The sequence below is a fragment of the Athene noctua genome, chromosome 17 (genome assembly GCF_965140245.1).
Source record: "Athene noctua chromosome 17, bAthNoc1.hap1.1, whole genome shotgun sequence".
NCBI lineage: Eukaryota > Metazoa > Chordata > Aves > Strigiformes > Strigidae > Athene > Athene noctua.
In genome coordinates, this window is record NC_134053.1 from 4,468,705 (window position 1) to 4,495,958 (window position 27,254).

General features: G+C 49.4%; 1 protein-coding gene across 1 annotated transcript in view; it reads right to left on the bottom strand.

Annotated features, from left to right (window-relative positions):
- Positions 1 to 27,254, bottom strand: part of NCOR2 (nuclear receptor corepressor 2) — a 255,287-nt gene that overhangs the window by 166,567 nt on the left and 61,466 nt on the right. The window contains exon 2 of the mRNA XM_074921112.1: positions 12,954 to 13,163. Within this exon, the coding sequence (XP_074777213.1) occupies positions 12,954 to 13,058 (105 nt within the window). The 5' untranslated portion in view covers positions 13,059 to 13,163. The remainder of the gene's footprint in view (positions 1 to 12,953; positions 13,164 to 27,254) is intronic.

The window sequence follows — 27,254 nt, forward strand, 5'->3', positions numbered from 1 at the left end:
TGCTGCGGCACCTTCCACACGCAGAGACAAGGGAGCAGCGTCCAGTGGGTGCCACGCAAATTCCCCTCTGGCAAAACACCCAGCACAAATGTGATTTTGTCCCCATCCTGACCTAAAACTAGCATAACCTTGGCACCTGCTCAAGGGCACCTATAAGACACCTGAAATAACTAAAAAACTCTGAAGCCCCAAGCTACACGTTGCTTATTTTCTTCTCCATTGCTTTTCTGGTTTTTATTCAATTCTATTTTTTGCTCATCCTCTCCCTCCTCTTCCTACCCTCTGCAAACCTTCCTCCCATCCCCCCAAAATCTGTTGATGCGTCAGAGCACCTCTGGTCAGGACTTTGTTCCTTTTACACCAGCCTTCCTGTTGTTCCTTGTGGTCCAGATGCTCCCACACAGAGGTAATTTGTGGAAGTTTTCACTGAATTTATGAAATTCTGCAATGTCATGAAATAGAAATTAAGGAAGCAGAAAGACCATGGGCAGTCAGTCAGCAGCTCTGGCACATCGAGAGATTTTGAGGTGAGGGGAGGAGGGTTTGCAGAGGGCAGGAAGAGATGCAAGGAGAAGATGAGCACTTCTGTTGATAGAAGTTAAGCTTCTTCAGTCAGGCAAAGGAAGGGGAATATTTCCAAAACAAAACCAAAGCAAAGCAACCAAAATCACTTTGGAAGTCTCAGTGTCAAGACCTCCTGATAAAACAGCAGCTTTCCAAAACATAACCCTAGGTAAAAGGAACTGTGTCCCCTCTAACATGTAGACAGAGTATAAACAAACAGGCCAGAGCTTCCTCTCTTCAGACTGCACCAGCCAGAGCTGTAGACAGTTCGAGAACCATTCCAGCGCTGCCAAGGCTGGGCTGCCACAGTCAGGGTTACACCATCCTGTCCCACACAACCCCCTCTGGCAGCGGCTCTCCACCAGCCATTAGAGCAGCAGAGCACTGCCAGGAGGGTCCCAGCCTCCAGCACAGACATTTGTCCCCCAGCATCCTCCCAGCACAACTCTGCTACGTGCATCCTTGCTCTGGTTCCTCCTGTGACAACCCACCCACTGACGCCTCGCCAACCCCAGCAGACCTGGAAAACCAAGGAAGTCACCAAGCCAGGAGAGGAAGGTTGGATCCCTGTCGCTGGGAGCAGCTTGACATCCAAGTGCAGTGAAGAGGCTGGGTCATCTCCGTCTTCCAGTCCCAGAAATACATTGCTGTCTTTGTTCGTCACAAACCACCTGGTGTTACACCATGCTGGATAGCTGGTTCCAGGGAACTACAAGCCTGTCAGCCTGACGTCCGTAACTAGGGAAGGTTACAGAGCAGATCATCCTGAGTGACATCACACCGCACGTACAGGACAACCAGGTGACCAGGCTCAGTCGGCATGGGTTTATGAAAGGCAGGTCCTGCTTGACTAACCTGATCTTCTTCTGTGACAAGGTGACCTGCTTAGTGGATGAGGGAAAGGCCGTGGATGTTGTCTACCCAGACTTTAGTAAAGCCTTTGACACAGTTTCCCACAGCATCCTCCTGGAGAAACTGGCTGCTCATGGCTTGGATGGGTGTACTCTTTGCCGGGTAAAAAACTGCCTGGATGGCCAAAGCCCAAAGAGTGGTGGTGAACAGAATTCAATCCAGTTGGTGGCCAGTCACAAGCGGTGTTTTCCAGGGCTCAGTAGTGGGGCCAGTTCTGTTTAATATCTTTATCGATGATTTGGATGAGGGGATTGAGCACCCTCATTAAACCTGCAAATGACACCAGTTGGGTAGGAGTGTTGATCTGCTTGAGGGTAGGGAAGGCTCTACAGAGGCATCTGGATAGGCTGGATCCACAGGCCAAGGCCGGCTGTATGAGGTTCAACAAAGCTCAGTGCCAGGTCCTGTACCTGGGTCACAACAACCCCACACAACGCTACAGGCTTGGGGAAGAGCAGCTGGAAAGTTGCCTGGCAGAAAAGCACCTGGGGGTGCTGGTCAACAGCTGGCTGAACATGAGCCACCAGTGCGTCCAGGTGGCCAAGGCGGCCAACAGCATCCTGGCTTGTATCAGGAATAGCATGGCCAGCAGGACTAGGGAAGTGACTGACCCCTGTACTTGGCACCGGTGAGGCCCAACCTTAAATACCGGGTTCAGTTTTGAGCCTCTCACTGCAAGATGGACATTGAAGTGCTGGAACATATCCAAAGAAGAGCAACAAAGCTGGTGAAGGGTCTGGAGCACAAGTCCTATGAGAAGTGGCTGAAGGAACCAAGATTGTTTAACCTGGAGAAAAGGAGGCTTGGGCGACACCTTATTGCTCTCTACAACCACCTGAAAGGAGGCTGTAGCGAGGTGGGGGGTCAGTCTCTTCTCCCAACACCTTATTGCTCTCTACAACCACCTGAAAGGAGGCTGTAGCGAGGTGGGGGGTCAGTCTCTTCTCCCAAGTAACAAGCGATAGGACAAAAGGAAATGGCCTCAAGTTGCACCAGGGGAGGTTTAGACTGGTTATTAGGAAAAGTTTCCTCACCAAAAGGGTTGTCAGGCACTGGAAAAGGCTGCCCAGGGAAGTGCTTGAGTCACCATCTCTGGAGATACTTAAAAGATGTGCAGATGCGGCACTTAGGTACATGGTTTAGTGGTGGACTTGCCAATGCTGGGTTAACAGTTGGACTCGATTTTAAAAGGTCTTTTCCAACCTAAATGATTCTGTGATTCTGTAGCTGCCCTGGCCGAGACCATCAGCCTTGCACGCAAGGAACAGACACTTCAAAACCCACAAGCCACATCTCCAAAGCTCAGGGTGAAGCCAGCTAACTGAAATTAGAAAAACAACTAGGAAAATCTACATCATTCCATTCCAAACTATGCACCTGAGCTACCTCCTGAGCACATCACCCAAACGAAATCAATTTGGGGAGCAAGCTCTTCAGCGCTGAGGCACCTCAGCCTCACGTTGCACTGCCCCAGCACCAAGTGAGCCCCTGAGAAGGGGCTGCACCCTGCCGTAAGCAGAAGGGACACATAGCAGAGATGTGGGGCTGTGTACCTGCTGCTTAGGAGGCAGGTGATGGGGAGCACAGAGAAACAGCTGCTGGTACCATCCCCAGAACTGCAGCTCCTCTTTCAGGTGCCCACAGCACAAGCATAGACTGCAATTCAGCAGTCAGCTGGAGCCACAAGTACCCAGGGGCAGACTTCAGCATCCCACGCTAATGCTGCAAATCCCTGGCCTTTACACAGGGGTCCAACTCCCTTTCCCCTTCATCAAACCCATTTCAGTCAAAGCCTGACATCGGTGATGCTGAAGACAACAGACCTCACAACCACTGCCTGCTGTGGCGACTGGTGAGGAAGGGTCTTGCGAGTAAACAACTGAAATGTAGCTGCTTTCTGCCTAAATACAGCCAGAAACCTGCCCCGCTCCAGCAGGTCCTTCTGAGCAGCTCCTGGGTCCCCACCACATAAAGCTGCTGGCTGGCTGAGCCAACACTAGCAGCATTGCTGAAGACAGACAAACACCGAGAGTGCCTACAGTGCCAAAAATCACCCCAGCACAGCAATGCAGCACAAGGCCAACGTTTAGATAAATAAAATGCTAAAGAGCCAAAAGCAGACTCATTAAAATACATTTCTCCATGCAGCAGACTGAAGAGGTACTTGGGCCCAGCCAGAGGTGCTGAAAGCATCCTTTGCTGCCAGCAAGGAAGGCTGGACACATCCATGCTGCCCCTGCCTGGGGGTGCTGGGAGGGGGAGCCAGTGAAAGCACTCCCAGTCTCAAAGTGGTTTTGTGTTATTACTGGATTCAGAAACGCCGAGAGCACTGTCTCCCTCCCCTTCCCGGTAAACTGTCTGACCCTAAATAACCTGAGTCTATCAAGCTCATTTAGATATGCTAATCAAACTGTCTAAAGCCAGGAGACTGAATGCAACATTACAGAAAAGCCCTTGGCAACACAAAAGCAGACAGCCCTGCTGTTAAATTTTTTTAATTTTTTTTTTTTTTTTTTTTAAACTTTCAGTCTGCTGTCTTACCTATTATAATGTCTACAGTGAAATCTTCTGTGCTGTCCCGACCTCAGGATAACCCCCACACTAAACTAATAACTGCAGGCAGCCGTGCAGCCTTTCTGCCTCTCTCGCTTTCTGTTTTGAACGCGTGCACTTGCTGGTGCGCTTCATTTCTCCTTCCCCTGCTTGCAGCTGCCTGGGTCTGCACTGCCTGACCTCCAACGAGGAGGAAGAAAGGGAGGTTTGAAAACGATGCTGGAAGCACCCTCGGGCGCTGACCCACAGTGCACAGAGCCAGACAACGCTACGCCCCGGCCAAGAGCAGCTCTGACCCTGCTCTCCCAGCTCCAGCACAGAGTGCATCCATACAGACAAGGCATCTACCGACTGCTCCATCCAGATGGCATTCCCACAGCTGCAAGAATGAGCCCCCAAGGAGAAGACCCCAGAGACATGAGGCCTGCAGAAAGGAAGCCTGGAGCTGGTCTTGCAACAGAAAAGCGAACTGCTCCTCCTCTCTTCCTCCCACCAGCAGAAAAACAAGCGCAAACGCCCAGTGCTTCTGGCTTCCTTGGAAAACAGCTCCGAAGCAAACCCATGGAGACCTAGAGCACAGCCAGACAAGCACCTGCAGCACAGCTCAAGAGGCCTGAAGCATTACATCCATCCCCGTCGCTTACCACGTCTTCAGCCAAGAAAGCAACCAGGAGCTCCCCGACGAGTTTCGGTGTAAAGACAGCCTCACTTAAAAACCACCGGCTCTTGTTTTGCAGTGACGCCGGGGAGGAGCGGTCCCGGGGTCAGTCACCACATCCGCCAGCTGAGCCGGCTCCCCGGAGGAGGGTGGCACTCCTGCCAGCACCCACAGCTAATCACGGCATCGGGCACAGGCAGCACCTCACCTCCGGAGCTCCCTGGGAGCAGGACCCCTCACCCAGCTACAAGCCATTGTCCCGCACTGTCCTCGTCACCCTTTGTGGGCAGGCAGACAGGCCAGGACACTGCACATGCTCATCGAGGAGCAAATCCCAGCTCCTCGCTACCTCCACCAAGGATTAGGTTGTGGGCTGTTTGTTACGAGCTCGCCCAGCGTCGTATTGTGAGTAAGTTTTATTTCTTAACAACGCGCTATTTCTGCTGAAGCACTCCCAAGTGTTTAGCCTAAATGAGGCCAATTAATAATGGTGTGATCTGAATAGTGAGTAAAAAACAACACCAAAGCTTCCCTATTTATTCACTGTTTATAAAATTGTCCCTTATCTAATTTCTGAAGAGGATGCCTGGCCCATTCCTGCTGCTTGTGAGCAGCATGTGCGTCCTTCTGGGAACTCCTTTTAACTGCAGGGCAATTCACGGGTGAGGACAGTGGGGCTGGTGTCCCCACAAACCGTGGCACTGGTGGCACACAGAGCCAGAGCTGGCCACTTCACAGCTGCCACCTGGCATGTCCCATACCCCTCTTGTCCCCCCAATATCCTCCTAGCTCAGGGGGATCTGGGGACTTTGCTCCACCCCACGCCTCACCTTCATCCTGGGCATCTTGGTTTCCAGTGGTGTTTCCCGAGAGCAGAGGAGAGGCGAGACCGGCTGCAGGCAGCACTGCCCGGAGCACGAGCTCCATCCCTCTCCTCCTCCTGCTTTTCTGCTGGTGCTTCCCCAAATCAGAGAACGCCCTGCGCCTCCAATGCCTAGAGCTATTCCCTACACAACAAGGACAGACAGAGGGGACACACAAGTCAGTGGCCCAACACGGTGGCCAAGACTTGACCGCACAGCCTCGGAGTGCAGAGTCACCCCGACCCCCCCGGGATGCACACAGCAGGCTGAGCTTCCCACCCCGCCAGGAGCATACAGCCAGCACAGAGCAGTGTGTCTCAATTTGAAACCTGCAAGGGCCTCTTGACTGTCCCAACAATTAATTTGTGCAGTGAGCTGCTGTTTGAGCCCTTTGGCTCATCCCTGGCTGCAGCAGGAGGTTGGGCTAGCAATTGGTGCCACCTGTGAGCCAGGCAGACCAGCTCTCCAGTCCAAGGTGGGGTGGCCAAAGCAGCAGGGCCACTGTTCCAGCAGCTTTGCCAGAAACAGGGGATGCCCCTCCACTCCTGTTCTGCACACCCTGAACTTTGAAATAATAAGTTGCTTCAAATTTCTTTCCACCAGCAGTGAGCGTGACCTATTTTAGCAGTAAAAGGAAAAGCTCTCTGGTGCCTGGATACCCCTTGGCACTGGCAGCACAGCCGTTGCTCATCAGACCGAGAAACACGCTTTTTAGCCTTTGCCTGGAGAAAATAATTTTTCCTAAAACCGATTCAGGTAAGAGAAAGGGGGACGGTTTGGGAGGAGCCAGGGCGGTAGCAGAGCCATGTATGCATGAGGTCCAGATGCAGCACGGGCTGCAAGGGGACCAGCATGGCACACAGCCCATCGCCCTCAGCCTCCCCAGCAAAGAGGAACCATCTTCTGCTCCTGAAAACCTCCACCAAAGTGCAAAGGAGGTGGTTATTGATCAAAACCGGTTGTCCACAAGTACACTGCTGTCTGCCCAACTTCCTCCTCAAAACCCTGGGAGCAGCTCATTGCAGATTTAAGGGGAAAAAAACCCCACACCAACAAACATAAACCAAACAACTCCTCCACAATCAGCTCTACTGTTGAAGATAAGGTCAGTAATAAAAACCTGGCTGAATGCATGCATTTTTATCTTGACTATGGGGATGCAACATGTGCTGAAAAGACAAATGCCCTTATTGTTCTGACACAGTCTCACTGCCATCCATCTCTCAGAAGCTGCTGACTTGGCCTTTTGTTTTAGGAGATGACCACACTGCACGTGGCCCCTTCTTGGAAGGCATTGATTTCTGCTGCCATGCCTGCACTGAGGCCACGTCTGCTGCCAGCACCATCAGTGTCCGTACCAGCTGCACAGTAACGCATCCTTCCCAACGCCCTCTCCCCCCACCTCTCCAGCAAACTGGGGCTGTCGGCAGCGTTTAGCTGTCCTGTCTGAATATGCCATTCATGGAGAAGTCATGTCTCGGTGGGGACAGCTCTCAGCTGTTGTGGCTTCCCAGTCATCTGACCGGTGCTGGAGCCAGCCGCCAGCCCTCTCCCTGGCAGCCAGAGGTGCCTGCAGAACAGCAGCACAGGCATTACAGTGCTGCTCTTGAGCCTCTCTCCATCACAAGACTTTTGTCCCAGTCGCATCCAGGCGCCTTTAAGCTGGGAATGACCTGTCTGCCCTTCCTCCATTCCCCACACCTGGTGCTCTGCTTCCTGAAGCCACCTGTGGTCACAAACACCCATGCAGGGTAAGCAGCTCCCTTCACACAACAAACCCAAAACTTCCACCTTAAAACCATCAGGTCATTTTGCCCATCGTCCCTCCTGCAGTGTAGTCACCCACTATCTCCTGCCACACAACAGCCATAACCGATCTGCAGGTCCATGTAGGAGCCTTTAGCCTTTCCACACTCAGCTCTCTCCTACACCTCCTTATACCTCCACAGCAAAGCTTTCAGGTCAAAGAACCTGACTTGCTCAGTATTTTGAATAGATGTGGTGACAGTGGCAACCAGCAAAAGCCCCCAGTCTTGCAGAAGGTGTCTCTAGGCGCTGGTGGGGCAATGTGGGCAGAGCCAGGTTAGAGGTGCAGGCAAAGGCTTTACATCTCCAAAATGTGGGTCTCTACCTTTGCCAAACCACAGAGGCAGTTCCTCCTTCCCCTGAGGATTTACAGTCTTGAGATCAACCAAAGCAAAGCATCACCCTCTGCATCAAATCACATCCAAAAAGCCGATTAGGGAGCAACCATTGAAGTTTACAGTAGCTTGAAGAAAGAGAACTGTTTTGGATTAAGACTGTCCTAGGGAAAATGAGCTTTAAATACAAACTCCTCCTTCCCGGCAGTGGGAGAGAGACCCCAGAACAGGGAATTAGGTGTCCTGTTCCTTCACCTCCATGTTCTCCCAGTCCCACAGCAGAAAGTCAATTTTCCCAAATCTACCACTCAGAGCTCCTGCAATCCTTCACTGGAAAGGTGCTCAAGAGAGATCCTGCCAAGTTCTCGTGACAGACCCAATCAAAGTCAGTATTTCCAAGGTGTGGTTTTGATTTTCAAGCCATTCCTTAAAACATTAGCTGGAGCCCAGCAGGCAGAATTCAGGATGCCAATCTCTGGCACAAACCGCCCCCCGCTCAGCTGCGCAGCTGGTAGCAGGAGGCTTTTCTTTGCACTTGGAGGTGGTTGGAGAAGGCTCTTCACAGCCTGGGGGATTTTAGCATTTGGCACCATAAACTCTTCCGTTCTGTAAGTTCCTGGAGCACCGACACAGACTGGCATTTTGCTTCCAGCAGATAAAAGTGTGAATAACTACTCCAAGGAAAACCAACACAGCAGCAAAGGCGCCTCGCGCTTGTAATGCAAAATACACTGTCTCTCTGCAGGCTTACCTGGCATCGCCGTGCCATGCTGATCATGTCACTGCAGAGACGAGCTAGCTCCTGCCATCTCGGGATCCATCTCTTCACAGCACCTTCCATGGCAGGACGCTGGGTTTAACTCACCCTGCTCAAACTGCTGGGAGGAGAAGTCTGGTCCAGAAAGGCACTTGATTCCCCCCAGGCCACCATTTGGCTAGGACACCAAATCAACACACAAGTTTGCACCAACCTCTTGTCTCTGGTTCAGACAGACAAGTAAGTTATTTATCACGGGCCAAAAAAACCCAAACGATCGGCCTGGGACGCTCCTGCACAAGTGCTGGTTTGCAAACAGAGAGTGTAATGAAGGAACTACAGAGCTGCTCCCAGACAGGAGAGGTGGCACAGGAGAAAGCACAAAGGTCTCAAAGCTGGAGCAGAGGGGTTCGGCTCACCTCTCTGCCTCAGATGAAGCAGTGTGCAGGGAATGGGGCAAACAGCACGCAGGAGCCATGCCAAGGACCTCTTGACTTGCAGAGAGGGGTCACTGCTCGCTGATGGGGATTCAAGTGACCACAGAGCACCAATTTCACATGCACGTGCACACACCCCAATCCTACCAATCCCCAAACCTGTTTAGTATCTCTAGAAGGTAAAACACTAAAAGTACCCCAAAAGTAGAAGCTGTTTTGGCACAGAGGCTGCTGCACCTTGTGTGCCCTGAACTCCAGCATCTCCTGCATCTGATGCCAGCCCCCTGGAAACCCCAGGCTGCATACCAAACCAAGCTGCATCACTTCTGCAGTTCCAAAATATCAGGGCACTAACAGGAGAAGGAGGACTGGTAAGGAGGGCACAGCAAGAAACTGGATCAACAGGGAAGGAAGAGAGAGGTACCCTTCTGTCCCCAAGGAATATTGATCACAGAGGCTTTAAAAGGAAAGGGGGACATGCGCTATGCAGGGAAATTGATCTGTTTACAGAAAATATCTGCAGGTTGCCTGAAAATGAATATCCTTCACAGGAAAGTTTCCTTTGAGAGAGCATGAACTTCGGACACATTAGAAGGTTAAGAGCGTAAGTAATGCGTTTTTCCACCTTCAGCTAAAGGTCACGGAGCATTCAAACAATTCCTCTGTTCCCAAGCTGAACATGACAGGAGTCAGCTAAGCACCCCAACATTACAGCTAATGAATATGGAAAACAAAAATGTTTCCCCTGCAGATGGGCCAAGAACCACTCAGTGCTCTTATGAAAAAACTGCCAATCATTGTTAATCTCAATTTTACCTAAAGTCAAAGAAACCAGAACCTTTTCACCAAGCTTCCTTCTTCCCTTTAAAAAAGCGTGCACATTTGTCAAGTTTTTTTACAAGTCTTTTTTTTTTTTTTTTTTTTTTTTTTTTACTGAAATGACCCTATTAAATCTCGGGTCATTATAAAATATTATAAAATATCGCACTGTTTTGACATCCAGGCTGACAGCTGTTGGGACCAGAGCTGTCTCAGTGAGGAGGAGGACGACACCCCGATGCAGTTGGGGACCAACCCACCCTGCATCACCATCAGAGCTCAGTCTGGATCAGACCCATGGATTCCCAGCCCTGCCCAAAGCTGGCACCTAGGAGTGAAACCAGCCAACAAACATCCTCACTTGATTGGTACTGGATCTTCTCTGCCAGCTTCAAACACAGCAGTAACTCCTGGAATGTGCTGCTGGGAGATGGTGCCCGTATATACAAAGCATTATTTCTGTTTATTCACTTGAAATGCATCTTTCTCCCCATTCTCTTGGGTTTTATACAATGGGGCAAGAAAAATGACCAAGCCTGCTTCCACTGCCTTCTACCCCTTCACAACATCCCCTCTCACTTGCCTCATCTGTGAAATCAAACAGCTGCAATCCTTTAAACCACTTTTCATAAAGTGTCTCCAAGCCTAAAATAATGTCACGGCTCATTTCTGAGCTCAGTATTCCTGCCGCGCCACATTTCCCTGGGTGCGACTGTCACAGTTGGACTGTGATTATTTATTTATATTATAATAGCATTTGCAGCCCTGCTGCGCTCAGCCCGGTGCACGCGCCCAGGAGTGACCCAGGGCGTTTCCACCACCAGGATAAGGATCCTTGGGCTGAAAAATTCCCAGTTCGCGGGAAAGGATGTCATGGAATGCAGCAAACCAGAATCAAAATCTAATTAGATGCAAGACACACTAGTGTCGGGTTGGTTTTGGCCTCTCTTCTTCCTTCTTCCAAACAAGCTCTCACTGTGCAAACACACCCCATGACAAAACTGACCTGGCCAAGACATGCAAGCAAATACCGCTGACTTTTAATATTAAACAGTGTAGCAACTTCAAAGCAACTGGGCTCTCCTCTCCCAAGCAATCCCACCAGAGATCAGCTCCAGCCCCAGAGCCATGGCCAGGTTCCAGATCACGGCACCGCCGAGCAAGAGACACGTGTTTGCAAACAACTGAGAGCAGCAGGGTGGATCATGCAGGGACACGCTTCAAGAAAGGCTCTGCCTACCCTCTCAAGGAGAGGCAAGGTGCGTTTGGTTTGTGTGGGGTGGCACACTTCTGCTGAGAGGAGGCTTTCGGCTTTCCATCCAAGACCAAAAATCTCAGCTCAGACCTCTCCTGCATCCAGACACCTCAAAGGTATCACATAACTTCAGAAGATTACACGCGGCTGTAAAAATAGCTTCTAGAAGCAAATGCCAGCAACTTCTTCCAACATTAATATGATAGAATAAAAACAGTATTCACTCTAGCCAGAGAGCAGGGCAGGTTGAAGAAACGCAGAGCTCCAGCTTGCAAACAACTGCCCTGCTTAGTTCATTCTGCTGTTGCGACACTAAGGGGAAGCAACCGGGGTTTGCAGGAGACAAGGACTCAACACCCCAAGGCAGGAGCCTTTCACTCTTCTAAAATCCACCTCCACACTGGGTAGTGAGGTTTCTTTGGTCTGTTTTTAAATCATGGCTTTGCAACAACCACAGATCTTGCTCACCTGGTCACATCCTCCTCCTGCTCGGGTTTCTGATAAAAAGAGAACTGAGATTTTCTGTTTGAGACAAATGCTGTCGTTCCGTCCAAATAAACAAGCTTGCACTGATGGAAGCAGAAATCCCATAAATTGAACCAGGTCAGCGTGTCTCGTACCCTGGATGAAAAGCTTCTTTGTGCAGAAGCACGCAGGCCCCGAGTGATCTAGATGAGCCAGCTAATGCAGCCAAAAGCTTGTCCTGTGCCCTCCTTAACGTTTCTATTTCAAAGCTTTTCCAAACAGCCCTGCTCCCTCGGCCACTCCGTTGAAGCTCAGCAAAGAGGACAGACGAGGGGATTTCATCCCTTCACTGACACTTCATGGGTTTCCAGGCTTTCAGGTCAAACCTCAAAATCATCACAGCAGGAATTCTACCATTCAGTAGTCGTCACTGTCAGAAGCATAACCCCGAGACAAGGTCTCCTCACTAACTTGTGTTACAAGCACCTTCCTGGCTGTGGCCACCTCACTGTAACCCACCAAGAAGCGGCTCCAAAGAGCAGCCTCGCAAGCATGTGCCACACTCCAGCACCTAATGAGATTCATTTAAGCAGCTTGAGCTGACTAAAGCTGTTCCACTAAGGAGAGTTTTTTCCGTTAAAGGCTTAAACCTAAAACATTCAACCATCCAGGATGAGCAAGCACAGACATGAGTGACATGGCACAGAAAGGAGAGGCTGAATCTGGGTGAATTAACCTGTGCAAGCTCCAGTGCATTCAGCAAAACACAGCCAACAAAAAAAAAAAAAAAAAAAAATCACCACCAGCTTATGCCTTGATCCAAGAGCAAGACCACAGGTCAAAGGTAGGAGGGGGAAAAAGTAAAGAAGGATAAACCAGAAAAAATCAGCAGCTCAGTTTTCTTCTTGCTCCCCTGGAGTGCCACCACCAGCCAGGAATGCCACGTAAAGAGCGGCAGATCTCCTGACCCAAGGGCAGGCGGCAGGTTCACCCCCCGCAGTCTGCTGGAAATCAGGACAGCTCTCCCGTGAGCGTGAGGAGCAAGGACTGGGCTCGCTGGGAAGTGTCAGCCCATGTACAGGAGAGGACGCTCGTTCCCTCGCAACTCAGCACCAAGGAAAGGCCACAAGGAAGAGAGCTGGAGGCCACGTGCTCCTGCTCCACAAGGATGGTCAACCTTCCCCTCTCCCCACATGCTGGTTGCTGCATCCAACCAAGGGTGCTCTTGTCAGGAAGAGAGACTTGGGTGCTCAGAAGTGATGAGCCAGAGCACACAAGCACTGCCATGGCAAGTACTGGGAAGAGGTTGGAAAGGGAGAGAAAAGCTGAAAGCACTGTATAGAGAAACAAAAGAGGATCCCACGAGAGAGGAACGATGAAATCCCATACCACAGGCACGGAAACGGTCTGATTTCTCTGTAACAGCGACATCCGAGACGAGCGCAGCTGAACCACTGCCCCAGCGACAGGGACACGCCACGCACCTCCTACCCCGCGAGCGGGTAGGGAAGGAAAGTCTCTTGACTTACCGCATGTGGTCGAGCAATCTGAACCGGATAGGACATGGCGTGCGGGGGGTAGCGCGGCTCGGCAGCGCGCCAGCTCTGGGTCACGGGCTGCGTAGATCCAGACATGTTGAAAGAGCAGGCGCGGCGGGCGCTGCTTCCAAATAACCGACAAAGGATTAGGAGAGCTCAGAGCTCCTCTTCATCGTGGGTGCTTTCCACGTCACGCAACAACTGGAAGGAAACAGGAAAGCAGCAGGTTAAATTTCAATCAACCATAAGATAACCGAACATCAAGTCTTGGGTGATCAGCAAACCCTGACTGCCCTCCAGCAGCCCCATTTTCCACTTGGCAAAAACCACTGCCAAGTGTTTGCTGTGGATTACTCCTATCACAGGGAAGTCCAAATGTAAGATTATCCCAAATCCATCCCACCTGATTGCCCTGGAAAGCCTTCCCCCAGCACCAGCAGGACCAGGCCTGCAAACCACCAACAATTTATTTGGACCCTGTTGATCTATGTCTCCAAAGTCTCTTGGAGACAGGTATTTTCAGGGGTGGTGACTTAGTTCCCAAAAACACAAGCTAGAGTTTTAAGACAACACGAGGTCCAAAGACACAAGGTCCCTCTCCTCAGCCCATCCCCTTCCCCATCCACGCTCTCACACAGCCTCACATGTTTCTTCCAGTGCCCTCCTTTGTGAGCTGTGGCCATTTTGCAGTCACCTGATGTAAACCCTGATTTATGCCAGGAGGGACTGATCCCCCCCAGCAGCCATCTCCATCCATGGGGCTACACTAAAACCCAGGACTAAAGCATGTCACACAGCTCCAGTGCCACGTAAATATTACATGAGCCTTTCTGGTCAGGACCAGGAGCCAGAGAAGACACTGTGGCCTTGAGGGTATTTTCACAAACATCCATGACACCCACACATTTGCTGCTTTACCACGTGTTGCAATTGTTTTTGCAGCTGTAACAAAATCATGAAAACCGACAAAATGGGAAGACCCCCCCCTCAGCCCCACTGGGAGATTTACAATTTACTGTTTTTTATAGATACTTCGTGTAGTTTGTTTGGTGAGGATTTTAAGTCTCCTGGTTTTTGTCTGGATTTCAATGAAAAAGTAACAAACGTCTAAACACTGCCCTTCATCACTGCCAGTTTAAGATGAATTAATTATTCTCATATCAATGGTTAGTTACACAAAGCATGAATTCCCACTGCTGCCTGGGCTTGGGGGATGCTGCCAGGACCGACCTTCAGCAGGGAGAGCCCCAGCTCCCTGGCTCCCCCTCCCCAGGATCTGCTTCTCCACCACACGCAATGCTGAGCACACTTGTACGCCTCCTCCCCAGCAGAGGTACACGTTACGCATAGATTTGTGCAAGATTTGTGGCAGTATCAAACTCTTTCATCAGCACACCGGGAGCAGCAGAGAAAGCTTCCAGCACCGTGAGCTCCCCAGCAGCATCTCCCCACGCTCTCATGGTCACAGCCAGCTTGAGCCAACACAATTTCAACTGAAACAGCAGTTGGTGTGTACAAAAACCAAAAAGGGGGTGGAAAAAGGGGGGGGGGGGGGGGGGGGGGGGGGAAGGAAAAGGGGAAGTTTTCTTTTTCTTTTTTTCCTCCTGTGAGACCACAGATCAGCCTGTGCTGATAAACCACTTATCTGCTGCAGGCAGGCGCAGGACCGCCTCGCTGGTTTGCCAGCATCCACGCACGGCTTACCAGCCAGAAATAAAAATCAAACCAAGGCAACGGTCCCCGGCACGCTGGGCATGACAAGCAGGGCAACAACAGCAGAGAAAAGCAGCCTAAGGAGGCCCCCTTACAAAGAGGTCAAGTTTTACAAAAATAATATTTTTCGGCAATTTTCCATTAAGGCCTAAGGATGACAGACATGAAGAGACATCCCCATGCTCCTGCCGAGGGCCAGCTGAGCACCTTTGGCAAAAAGTATTTTGCCAGTTATATTGGGAAAACACCCAGCAAGGTTTGGCTCTCAGGGCAGGAGGAGGAGGAGGGATAAACAGGTCCCCTCCTGCTTTCGGCTCACTCCCTGCACAGGAGCTGGATTCCCCTCCAGCCCTGCACCCACACACATCCCCGCCAAGTCCCGAGCACCTTACCTGTCACCCCGGTCCCGGGAAGCACTGGGAACAGCCCGACCCTTATCCCGGACGGGGCCAGCCTCCCCACTCAGGAACCGGTGTGCTTAGACAGGGCCAGCCTCCCCACTCAGGAACTTGGTGTGCTCGGTGCAATCCACCCCGGGGCAGGAAAGCCCCTGCGCACGCAGGGGAATTCAGAGACACCCAGAAGGCTGCCGGCACGTATTTATGCTTCCAGTATGACTACCCCACTTCCCTTCACGCTTCCGACTGGATGGGATTTTAATCGCCGATTCCCACCCAAAGCTTGGAGTCATGCCGGGTGCACACAGTTCAACATCTGCTCCGCTCACCCTTCCAGGACACACCACCACCCCCCAGCTCTCCTGCAGCCCATGCGTGCTTCTACAGGGGCAAACCCTCCCTGCAGCTGCCAAGGACACGTGCACGATGCTCTCAAGGGCTCCAAAAGCTCGCTGGGATCTGCAGAAGTTTAAGGTACTTTCCTAATAACGGATTCAAACTTGGACATCTTGGCTTGCAGCCACCTAAGAGTTAATTAGCACATGTAAATATATGTATATATACACATGTATATACACACACTCCAAGTTGGGGGCAGCCCAGAGCCCTTGGCAGCTTTCAGCAAGCCAACTGCTTCCCTGGAAGCTCAGCAGGTAGAACAGACCATGCTGTGGCAGCTGTCTACAGCAAAAGAAATAGGATTATTTTTCTTTTTTTAAACTCTTCAGATCAGAAGTTGAGCTTTAAAACTCAGCACCAAGTGCAAAGTCACATGGTGTCAAGCTCTAAAACAGTTTAAAAGCTTTTTCGCTTCTGTCTGCGCAACCAGAAAAAGAAGTTAGCTCTCTACTAGAGGGATACACATAAGGGCCAGTAAAACTGTCCTTCACTAAGACATGCTGCCTTGAGAGCAGTGCTGGTGGTGTGAACTAACCACACACTAGCAGAACCAGAAAAGGATTTTTTCCTTACCAAGGGCAGCAAACTCCCTCTGCCTCAACAAGAAGTCCTGGAAAGCAGTGAGTAAAAATCATGTGCTTGCAAACAGGCAAAGCGCTGCCCGTGCATTTCCACACCTGCAAACCACGGAGCAGTGGGTCGCCAGCAAGATCCCAGTGCAGGCCAGAGGCCTCGGATGCTCTCCACTGCAGCTGGACTGTGGGCTGGAGCCAAATGAGGTCACCCAAGCACTGGGGCAGTTCCACAGATGCCATGGCTTAGAACCTATTTTTCCATGTGCGAAGGGGCTGCTGCAGTGTGCCCAGCCCAGCACTACCCCGGGGAGCAGGAGGGTCATGGCCAGCTGGCAGCAGGGCTGGGGGTGCTCCCACTGGGGAGCAAAGTGGGAGCATAACATCTTACTGGGGCTCTATAGGTCCTGCTTCAGGGCTGGGTGCAGCTGGGACTCTGCTTGGCCACCTGTCCCCAGCAAAAGATACTGGGGTGTCTCCTCATCTGCAACCCTCTATTAATTATTTCTAAGAGAGGAACACAAACAATAGGAGCAGATAAACAGAAATAAAAGAGCAATAGTGCAGCCAGGCTCTTTAAATCTTTAAGATCGAACTGTTTGGTTCCTACTTTTCCCAACTGATTTTGATGAGGAACAGACATTGTCTCACAGGAAAAGTATTTCCCCCCCAGTTGGAGTCTCCATCAGAGGCTGTTTTATCCACGGACCTGCGTTAGCCATTACGGCACTAGGTACGAGGAGATTTACAGTCTCTGATTAGGAACAGAAGAAAGCGGGAGGTTACTAGCAAGCCCAGTACCAGGGTTACAACATGAACCTGTGGAAGAGGTGAGAGCTCACCAAGCCTCCTGCACCTACTTATTTCCACCTGCTTGGGAGACTCCCAGGATGCCACCCCACTGCTGAAGCCTTCCAAACCTCCACCCTCCTCCTCCCCACTGCCAACTCCATGCAGCATGTCACCACTATACTGCTCCTCTGTTTCTCCTCTTCATGGGCCATTTACCATCTAAAATAATTTCCTCATCACCTGTTCACCCTAATTTACACCCTGAAAGCACAGGGTGTAAAGTCGCTGCAGGCTCACCTGCATGCAGACGAGCTCTGCCCACACACCCGGCTGCCCAAGCACCTGACCGCTCCCAGCAGCATATGCCAGCTCAGGCACAGCCCGTGCTAATGGGGTGTACAGCATCAGGCCAAGCACACTCATATCTAGCCCAAAAGATGGGCACAGACAAGCTCAGGACACCCTGCAGGCATTTACAGGTTCACAGTCAACACCACTGAGACACAGGGTCACACAATTCCGTGCCAGTCCTTCAGCCCAGCTCCTGACCGCAGCAAAAGAATACACTGATACAGCCAGTACCTTGCAAAAACCCTACAGGTCTAAAGTAAGGCTGTGCAATTAAATTGAGTTGCAAAAAATTTAATTAATGTAATTCAACACACTTGTTGCTCATCAAAGTTAGAGCCAACCCTCCCACTGGGCTCCATACTCCTCAGGGAGAGCAGGATTCCCAGGTGAGGTCCTGGGCTTGCCACTGACACAATATAAATGTGAGTTGCCATAATTAGCCCATGACTTAGTTCCTCTGTCTGAAAGGTGAGAACAAGACACTCCCAGCTCACAGAAAATACCAGTTCATCCATTCTCCTAAGAGTTTTACAGATCCTAATGAAGACACACTGCTCAAAATAAAATTTTTCTGTAGGCAAGAACATGCTGAAATAAGATTAACAGAATATTTTGTTTCTTAAATCCATAGTAATGTTACTCAACTTGTGGTCTACAGACCATGAATGGTCTACAAAAGACGTTAGGAGGCAGCCCACAAAATGACTGCAAAAGACCTTATTAAAAGGCAACGACTAGTACCACCATACCATACAGGCAAGGCAAATACACAAAATGCTGCTAGCACTCACCAGGGCACATTTAAGTGAAGAGTACTGACAACAAAGCTAATGTTTAATTACATTAAATCATGCAAGTTTTTGGAAAAAACAACCAAGTCATCTTTACTGAAATGCCAAATACATGACAATTTTCCTCCTCAAAGAAGAAAGAAGAGGTATATATCATCCATCAGTCAACTCATGTATTTTGAAAAAAAGTTAAGGAGCTCTTTGTTTATAATGCTTAATTAATACAGAGCCAGAATATTCACCTTCAAGAGACCAACCAACCCCTGATGCATAAAAAACCCTCCACACACACTCGTGTGCAGCACAGCAGAAAAGCATACTGCCTGTCGGCAGCCGTCCCACGGCCAGTAAGGGCATTGACAGGCCATGCAGATCTAGATCAAAACCAGACCTGAAAAGCAGTTAAGAGATTTACCCACTTTTGCTTTAAAGGACTAGTGGAAGCAAAAATAATTAAGATGTGATGAAAATGGGTAGAGAGACATTCCTAAGAAATGCACCACTATGTAATGGTAATGCATTTGTCTAATCAATATGTGCATGAAATTTTCTTGGAAGACGGTTGACATTACACACAAATATTTGTATGTACTGTATCTATTAAGTCCTTTCAATAGGAAAGCAGGCCGTCTGCCATAAATTTAGGGCTCTATTCAGAATAACAAAGACAACCATGTCAGTGTCTGCAGCCTGGGAATCCACAGTAGTGTTCAATCACAGCAGGGTACAGAGGTTTTAAATTAAAATAGCAGCACAGGGTCAACAGGAAAGATCAGGCACACCCTGAGCTCCATGGCATGAAGAAGAGGTTATTTCAACCCCAGGGGTCAAGGCTTGTACCTGCATGTGATCTTAAAGCATTTTTCGTGCCTTGGCAGAGTACAAAAGCAGAGCTGGGCTGGCAGCACCCTGCACGTCATGGCCAGACCCTGGGGTTCCTGAGGTGCGCCTCAGCAGTGGTACCTGAAGCAGCTCTTGCCCCATTCCCCAGCTTGCCCACTGACAGCAGCCCTCCTTCTGTTTTTCTCTTCTGGCCAGATGAATTTTGAACCAGAGTAACTTCCTACTCTGACTGACAGTGCAGATGCACAAGCAGCTACAGCAGCAGATCTGGGGGAAGAAGGAGCATCGCAGCACCACGACAGGGCTGCCCAGGGCAGGATGTTACCCTTGTCAGAAGGTACAATCAGTCCTGAAGGCCACAGAGGGGACGGCAGCAGCTCAGGAGCTGAGGTCCCTCATCCTGGTTTGCTGCCTCCTTGGTAGAAACCTCTAAGGCTGCATCAGCTCCATGCAGAACCAGTTCTGATGCTCGATAAAAGGTGACCTCTCTGCCCTGCTCCTATCACTGCCCAAAGCAACAAAGCAGGATTTGCAACTTGTGCTTCTCCTTTTCAAACCTGCCAAGCTATTTTGGGCATAGGACCCATGTTTAGCTCTGCCCCAAGATAACCTTTGCCAGCATTTGTGTACAGACCTTGGCACTGCTGCTGCACAGCGCAAAGTCGGAGGGTTGGATATTGCCAGCCCCACTCCCGGCTGTGTTTTGAAAGGCAGGTTTGCCAGACAGGCTGCTCTCGGTAGCGATGCAATGCTGGCCTGACGCTCTGGCAGAGGAAAGTGCATGCTAACTGCATGCTGCAGCTCCTGCCGCTAACGGCCCTCATTCAGACCCCTGCCCTCAGCAGAATAATCCAGCTGCTTGGGGGCAGATGAGACATCTGCACCACCTGCCCCACCACAGACACCCCTTGTCAGATGAGCTCTTGCAAGGGATCTCGCATGGTTTAAGTACCTCCCAGCCCTCAGCAAAGAGGCAGCAAGTGACCTTGTGATAGCTCCCAGAGGGGCACGCATGTGCTTAAATGAACAAGACTGACCCATTTCTCTTTGCAGGAGTGCTTGGCTGGCGCTCCCCAGCTGCAGGGACACTGCCTTATTAAAATGCACGAGCCACACACCAAGTGCCAGCCTGGCCATGGCTCCAGCCTCAGGTCAGCATCAGCGTGGCGGGCCTGAGCCTTCGTTTTTCAAATCCTGCCATAACATGCCTCTTTCCCTTTGGCTTCTCTACTCCCGTGGTTGGATTTTCCCCTCCTAATTCAATTTAAAAAAACCCTTAAGCATCTCCTGGTTGTTGCAGCTGAGACTGCAAAAGCACACAGATGACCCGTGGATGACCTGGAGAGCAAGCTCGTCAGCAGGGATGCGATAGCAGAGATGCTCCCGTTAACGCAGAAGCACCACTGCTCCCATGCCAGGGCACCCACAGCCCTGCAAGCCCACTCCATGCTGCTCTGCTGGGAAGCAGAGTGAGCCAGAACACACATGGCCACACACAACCCACAGCTACTGACTGGCAGCTGCAGTCTAAATGCCCAAAAGGGACACTTCAAGTAATTAAATATACTGACAAGGAACAGCAAAAAAGAAACCCTCACTAAAAAAAAAAAAAAAAAAAAAAAAAAAAAAAAAAGAGGAGGTGGGATTTGGATCCATGCATAGGCCATTCATGGAACAAAGGAGTTATTTTAAGTCCAGGCTGGAAATAGAAAACAAATTAGACCATGCAAAGCCTTTGTTGAAGATGATCTGCAAAGACAAATGGAAACGCCCGGAGAGGAAATTAAAAAAAAAAAAAAAACAAAACACAAAAAACCACACGACAACTAAACATTAAACTACCTGGGCACTGGGACTGCAAAGGGAAACAAGGCAGGGGACTAAATGAGGAATGCAAAGGAAAGGAAAGCAGTGACAGGTAAATTCCAGACCACAGATCAGGCAGCCAGAAAGGAGACAGATAAGAAAACCAGTGCAGGCCAGCAAAAGCAAGCCAGCAGAATTGTCTAGGAAAACCTCAGGGATGGAAAAAATGTTGGAAATGCCCCGTTTTCTGATAGAATCCCAGCCCCAAGCTCCAGATACAGAAATGCACAAGTTGAAACTAAAAAGCACATCTGCTGGGGCAAGATGGACTGTGCAAAGGCACAAACCAAACCCTCCTTCTCATGTTCTACCTAAACTCCTGTCTGGCAGCCTGAAACACTTGTCCCATGCTGGAACATCCACCCAGGATCCAGCTCAATTTTAACCATGGGGCAAGTGCAGGCAGCCTGTTCCATGGCAAAGCTCCTTCTTTCCCCACTCCCAGACCCCCCATCACTCCCTGGTCCCCTCTCCGAAGACACTGTACATCTTTTCCACTTCAGCTGCCCCCCTCTTACATTAAACATGGGCTTAAATATTGGAACTGGTACACAGTACTAATCTCAGTTTAATAAACATACACAAGCAACTTTAAATTAAGGGGAAAAAATGCAATTCCTTGCCAATGTGCAATAATGATATAGTAACCATACTACTACTTCAGCCACACTCCCAAGTACATTAAACAGCACATTAACAACCAGCCTTGTAACAACACATCATCCCTACACCCATTCGCAGTTCCCAGGAGCTAACCTAAACCCCAGACTACCCAGATAAACAAGGCTTTTAAAATGCAAGGGAGATTATACAAAGCACCTGCAAGATTTATTTATATATTTTGCACAGAACATGCTGCTCATTTGATTTTCAAACCCTTCAGTTCATACTGCTAAAGAGACAGGTCCTCTGATGTCTTGGGCACGTTCATGAAAGCTAGGGGAGTCATCTCCTCAAGATCCTTTTGTTGAACAAATTACTCAGCTCAGGAGTGACATTTTCGATTATTTACATCCTGAATAAAGAAGGGAAATTCATTTTCTGGAGTTCCTAAGATAAGTTCTTTGAGGCGGATGGTACTGCTAAACATTTTCTCCTTTCGCACGTTCCCAATTTCAAAGACGACAAAACATCTTCGCCTTTAAATTATTCCTTTTCTTTCATGATCCTCTAATGATTCAGGAGTCTAAACTTCACACAAGGATCTTTGAAGAGCACCGACTGCCAGCATAAAAGCTGAACTATTGTGACAAACTGCACAATTTAATGCCTCTGTAGAAAGACACGTGCAAAGGAACAAAATACCTTAGGGAACCGAAACAAAGCCTGCAAATAAATTAAATGACCTGTAAACTAAGGTACTCAAAAATATATGAGATGCTATGCAGCTGTGCCATAAAATATCACGAAAAAGGGGAGTCATTTGGGAGTGGAGCTGTTTTAAACTAACCCATTTTACTCCAGGTTTGCGTTGAAGTTGCTATACTTACCCAGCACATCACTGCACCTCAGATGCAGGATAGGAACTTAAGTAATGCTAACTCAATTGCTTGTGATCGTCTGTCAAATACCAGCTCTGAACCTTCCACTAGGCCTTTCTCCTAACATCCCCTGGGTAATTACTAGCAGATAGAGTCAATTTTCAGCCTAGGTTAATAACTGAATTCCAGCCATTTGTTCCTGCACATTGCTGCTGCTTTCATTTCTCCACAGGAAAACCGATGAGAAGTTCAAGCTCACTGGTGGCCCAGCGAAAGGAGCTGCTCATTAGTTCATAGCGGATCAGCCGGAGAGACAGGTCTAAGCGGTAGGAGCCATTAATTGGGTATGTTCTGCTTTCCTTGTCTAGGTAATTAATAGCTTCTAGACAGAAAGTCAAAGCCTCTCTAGAGGCACCAAAAACACTTCAGTATTTGCATACAACGTGTAGCGGCTCACAGAACACGGGACAGTTTGCAGCGAGGGAAGGGGGACAGGTGAACATCACCTCCACCTCCTGCTCCACCCCCTTCCCAAACATCCCTGTACACAAACCAAGAGCCCATTTCAGCAAGAGCCCTGGCACACAAGCACAATACAAACAGCATCACTCCTGCACCCACAGGAGAGTCTTACCCTAGAAAGGAGGCGGCTTGCACAGCTCCAGCTCTCTCCAACTTGACTCAAAGGCAAATGGCACTTTGCAGGAGCCAAGCTTTGGGTTATGTTTCTACAGACAGGCTTACAAAGCAGGCGGGGATTCCTGATGTGTTTAATAACTGAACCCATACAACAAGTGGGCAAATGGGATTTCAGTGCTTCCCTGCCAAGCTCAGTCCTGCTGAGAACACACTGTCCATAGCCATCAGTCAGTTCCCAGCAGATGAGGAGTCCTGACTTTCTGATCAGCACGCTTCTAAAACTGCAGCCTGGTCATACCTTTAGCAATTTGGCTTTCCTGGGCTTGAAGCAACAGTTTTCAGCCTGTCATTGTCAGGCTTCTGGGAGCCTGCAGACTAATTTGAAAGAGTCCTTGAAAGGTGACTGAAATTCATGCTACATAGATGAGACATCTTGAAGGCTCTGCTCTTCCACAGCAAAGCAATGGGTGTCAGCAAGATGGGGTTGGAAGCCTCTGGCCTCCCTACCCCGATGTACCAGAGGGAGGGGAGAGTTTTGCCTTATTCCCCAGCAAAATGCCCAGTCCCTAGGCTATCAGGCCACCCTGTTTTGCAATTGTTGAACTCAAAGCTATTTATTAATAATAGTTATTACTATCCTAAAAAAAAAAAAAACAAAACAACAAAACAAACAAACACCAAAACCACCACCTCAGCTACCAACATCAAGCTATTATTCCTAAAATGACTCACTGGCCCAATTCACTTCTGGTGCTGTGCAGGCACAAGCAGGTATCTCCCTGTCACCTGCACCTACCAGCCCTGGGGCTGAGGTTTCAGAGGGTTCCTCACCCTCCAACCCTTCAGTCACATAGCAGAAACAAAGAAAAACCACGAAGGAAACACCTGAGGGAAAGCAACCCTCATCAGGTGGGAAGCACCTCTCCTGGGCAAACAGAAGCTCTAACACCAAGTCCTTTAATTTGAACAAAACTGGTCTGGACAAAAGCAGCGGGGAAGGTGGAAGGAGGAATAGCAGAGTCATAGTCCCAAGGTCAAATACTGCTTTTGTAGAGCTACAAAAGCAAATTACGGCATAATAATCTTTCCGGAGTCCATCTGGAGGGTACTTAAGGATGTTTCCCAGCACTCATGCATTGAGTTTATAACCTTGATGACAGCCTCAGATTTAAATTAAGATGAACTCTGGTTACTCATAGCAAGAGAAGACATGGCATCTGAAATTGTTTCTGCTAAGGCAATGAGTTTCCCTTGGTATCAAGTTGAGGCAGGACAGCTTACACAGGGATAACTAAGAGGATTACCATTCCCAAACCTCCATCACTTCTGCCTGGGCAGCTGAGCTGCTCATGAAACAACTTCAGTTAACAGACCCGGTATTTTAATGGGAATAGCCAATGATGGTGGATTTCACTTAAAGTAGCTGCGGTGCCCACGAGGACTGTATAGCAAGGCACAGACACAGGCCTTCCCACTGCCCCGTGGGAGCCCTACAAACCCCCCAGAGCCCACGCAGAGAACATCAATGCGACCAAGACACATTCCCCTGCTCTTCACACCCCACCCAACCTCTGTCACTAGGCACAGGCTGTCACTAGTGGTCCCGTGCAGCAGGTAAGGTCTCCCATGTGACTTTGCAGTTGGATGCTGTGACTTTGCAGACCCTTCTCTCGGAGAGGCAAAGCCTCCTGCCAAGCACAGACCCTGCCCTTGCAGGGAACATCGCTGTGGGAAAGGTACTGGGAAACATGCTTCTCCCAGGGAGAAGATAGCACAGAAGGGAAGAGTTCTGGAAGAAATAAAAAATGAAGCCTAGTGCTTTTTAAATAACCAAGAGGTAATAACAGCACTCCAGGTGTAAAGCAGTCACAGCAGGGATTATTCCTCTGCACAGCTGGTTAGGGTCTGCATGTTCCCGGCATCTGGTTGGCATGTGGAGGATTCCTTATTTGTTTATCATCTTTTGAGCCACAATTCCAGAAGGATTCACACCACTGAGTACTGATTACAGCTCAGGAGGCACAAACATGCCACTTCAAACTGAAAACACAGCAAGTTTCTGTACCTCCCTTGGAAATCCTACAGCAGATTAAGGGGTAAAGGTGCTTTTGAACACACTAATCTGTCCATTTGTATTTATGTCCACAGGACGTACATTAATACAAAAGTACAATGTACTTTACAAACTTACAGGGAATGTTTGAACAAGGAAACCCTGAGAAAAGGGATAACTCTCCCATTTTTAAGTTGTACAGAAATTTTTATGGATGAATGTAACCTCCCCCACAAAGCTCTGCTGCATGCTTTACCTGGGAAATCCAGTCTGCTTTAGTACAGAACACTTGACCACAATTTCAACCGATGCAGGAACTGCCCGCCCTGCAAAAGGAGCAATGTCATCCTCCCAACAGTTGGGAAACAGTTGGGTTTCCTACGCAATCACTGCCAGACTCTCCCAGCACTCCCAGAGCCTCCCAGCAGCAGCTCCCCGCAGCTGGTGGGTGCTGCCTGGCGGGATGGAGATGACCCCAGTGGAAGGTTGCTGACTGACTTCCACAGGCAGGATAGGGAGCTCCTAGTCCTCCCTCCCACCACTCTGGTTTAAGGGGTGTGGAATGGCTTAATCATGCCCCTCGAGGCAGGAAGAAGTCACTTGTCTTTAAATACTCCGACTTTTATTGAGTCAACATGTTTTAACAAGGTCAAGGCTTGAATGGTAAACTGCTACCCAAAGGGGAATTTGATGCTTCCCCCCTCGCAATTTATCAGCATCCCCCCGCAGTTAATTTCTGAGTCCCGGGTTAAAGTTATAAACTTTCCAGACAAAAAAAAAAAAAAAAAAAAAAAAAAGAAAGAAAAAAAACCCCAAGCAGTCAGAAAGGGTAAATAAACCTTCACTTTCATCACCCTATCACAGTGTCCCAGAGAAGCCTCTGGCACTCGAACACAGCACCCACACACGTCCCCTCGGAGGGGGCTGCAGGCGGAACAGGGAGGACACTGGGGTGGTTTCACCTCCTGTCACCCAGGGCAGGGGTGAGCTCTGGGAATCCCCCCCAGTTTAAATCCCTGTGGTCTTGCAGTGAAAACATCTGTATAACAGCTGGCTGGGAACCAAAGAACAGGGCACAGGCCACCCCTTCTCACATGGCTGGTTACAAATTAGAAGGAAACTTCTAGAAACAGATAAATAAATATTGCAGACAGATGCTAGAGGTAAGCAAATGAATGCTGAATTGTTTGACAAGATGGAAAGAGAAATATAAATTGCAGCTTCCCCCAAAATCACCGCCCCACAGTCCGAAAAAGGCTTCTGAGTTTTGTTTTTACATCAGCCACCAAAAGGGCAAGACCATTCCCACATCCCGTGAATCCCCACATGCTCATTTACATCGTCAGCCTTGCCACAACATAACCAAGCCTTACAAGCTCAGAATCCTACAGAAGAGCACACCATCACCTCTTTGAACACATGCCATTCACCAAGGCAGGTCATTTAACCATGTGCAGCAGAAAGTCACTTGCTAGGCAGGAGCAGGGACAGACTAAAAGTTACTACAGTAAACTAACAGCCCTTCCTTGCCAAACTTCACCTACTCCTAGAGCCCAGTTGAGAAAGGCAGAGCGTCAGGGACGTACGCTGCTCAACCTGCACTTGAGAGGTTTCACTTGAACATCCCTCAGCAGTAGTTACCGACCTGAACAAAACTGACATCAAATCAGACATGAAGCAGTTTTAATTTCTCTGTCCAGGAATTTGCACTGGTCTGACTGAGTTTGCTTTTAAATCAGGTCTGCTTAAACTGGAGCAGGTTTCCTGCTGCGATTCAGATATCCCATTACACAGCTCATCCCAGCAGCCAGCTCTGTAGAGCTCGACCAAATGGAAAGTTGAACAGTTTATGGAAAAAATGCTTCTATACACAGACAAAGAAAGCAGATTTAAAAAAAGAGACCCCTATAATTTTGTATGCAGAATTTATCTTTAGATTTTGGTACTTGATTACATAAGAGTAAAACCCAGGAAGACAACAGATTTCTAGACACAAAGCAGGATGCAGTGCTTAGCTGCACCTCTTTCTGGGCAGCCTTTCCCCTCTCCCCACCTCCACCCCAGCCTCTCCAACTAGATTCAAATTTGGCATCATGTGCCTCCAAGCAAACCATCCTTCTCTCTTTACAATTTTTAGCTCTCTCAGCACAGACTATGCAGGGCTGTAGAGGAAAGTGCAGGACCCCACCTGCTCTAGCAGGAAGCCAAGTCAGCTGGGATCTGTTTTAATAGTCACCAGCATTACCGGGGCTCTGCTCTGTATCAGGAAAAAGCTCTGTCAAAGCTGCTCCCAAGGACAGCATCCACAGGCACGGGGCAGAATATCGCTTGCTGGTTCCCAGATCCGGGCTCTGTTCTCAGGCCAGCACAAGACAGAATCGTTCCTCATCGGGA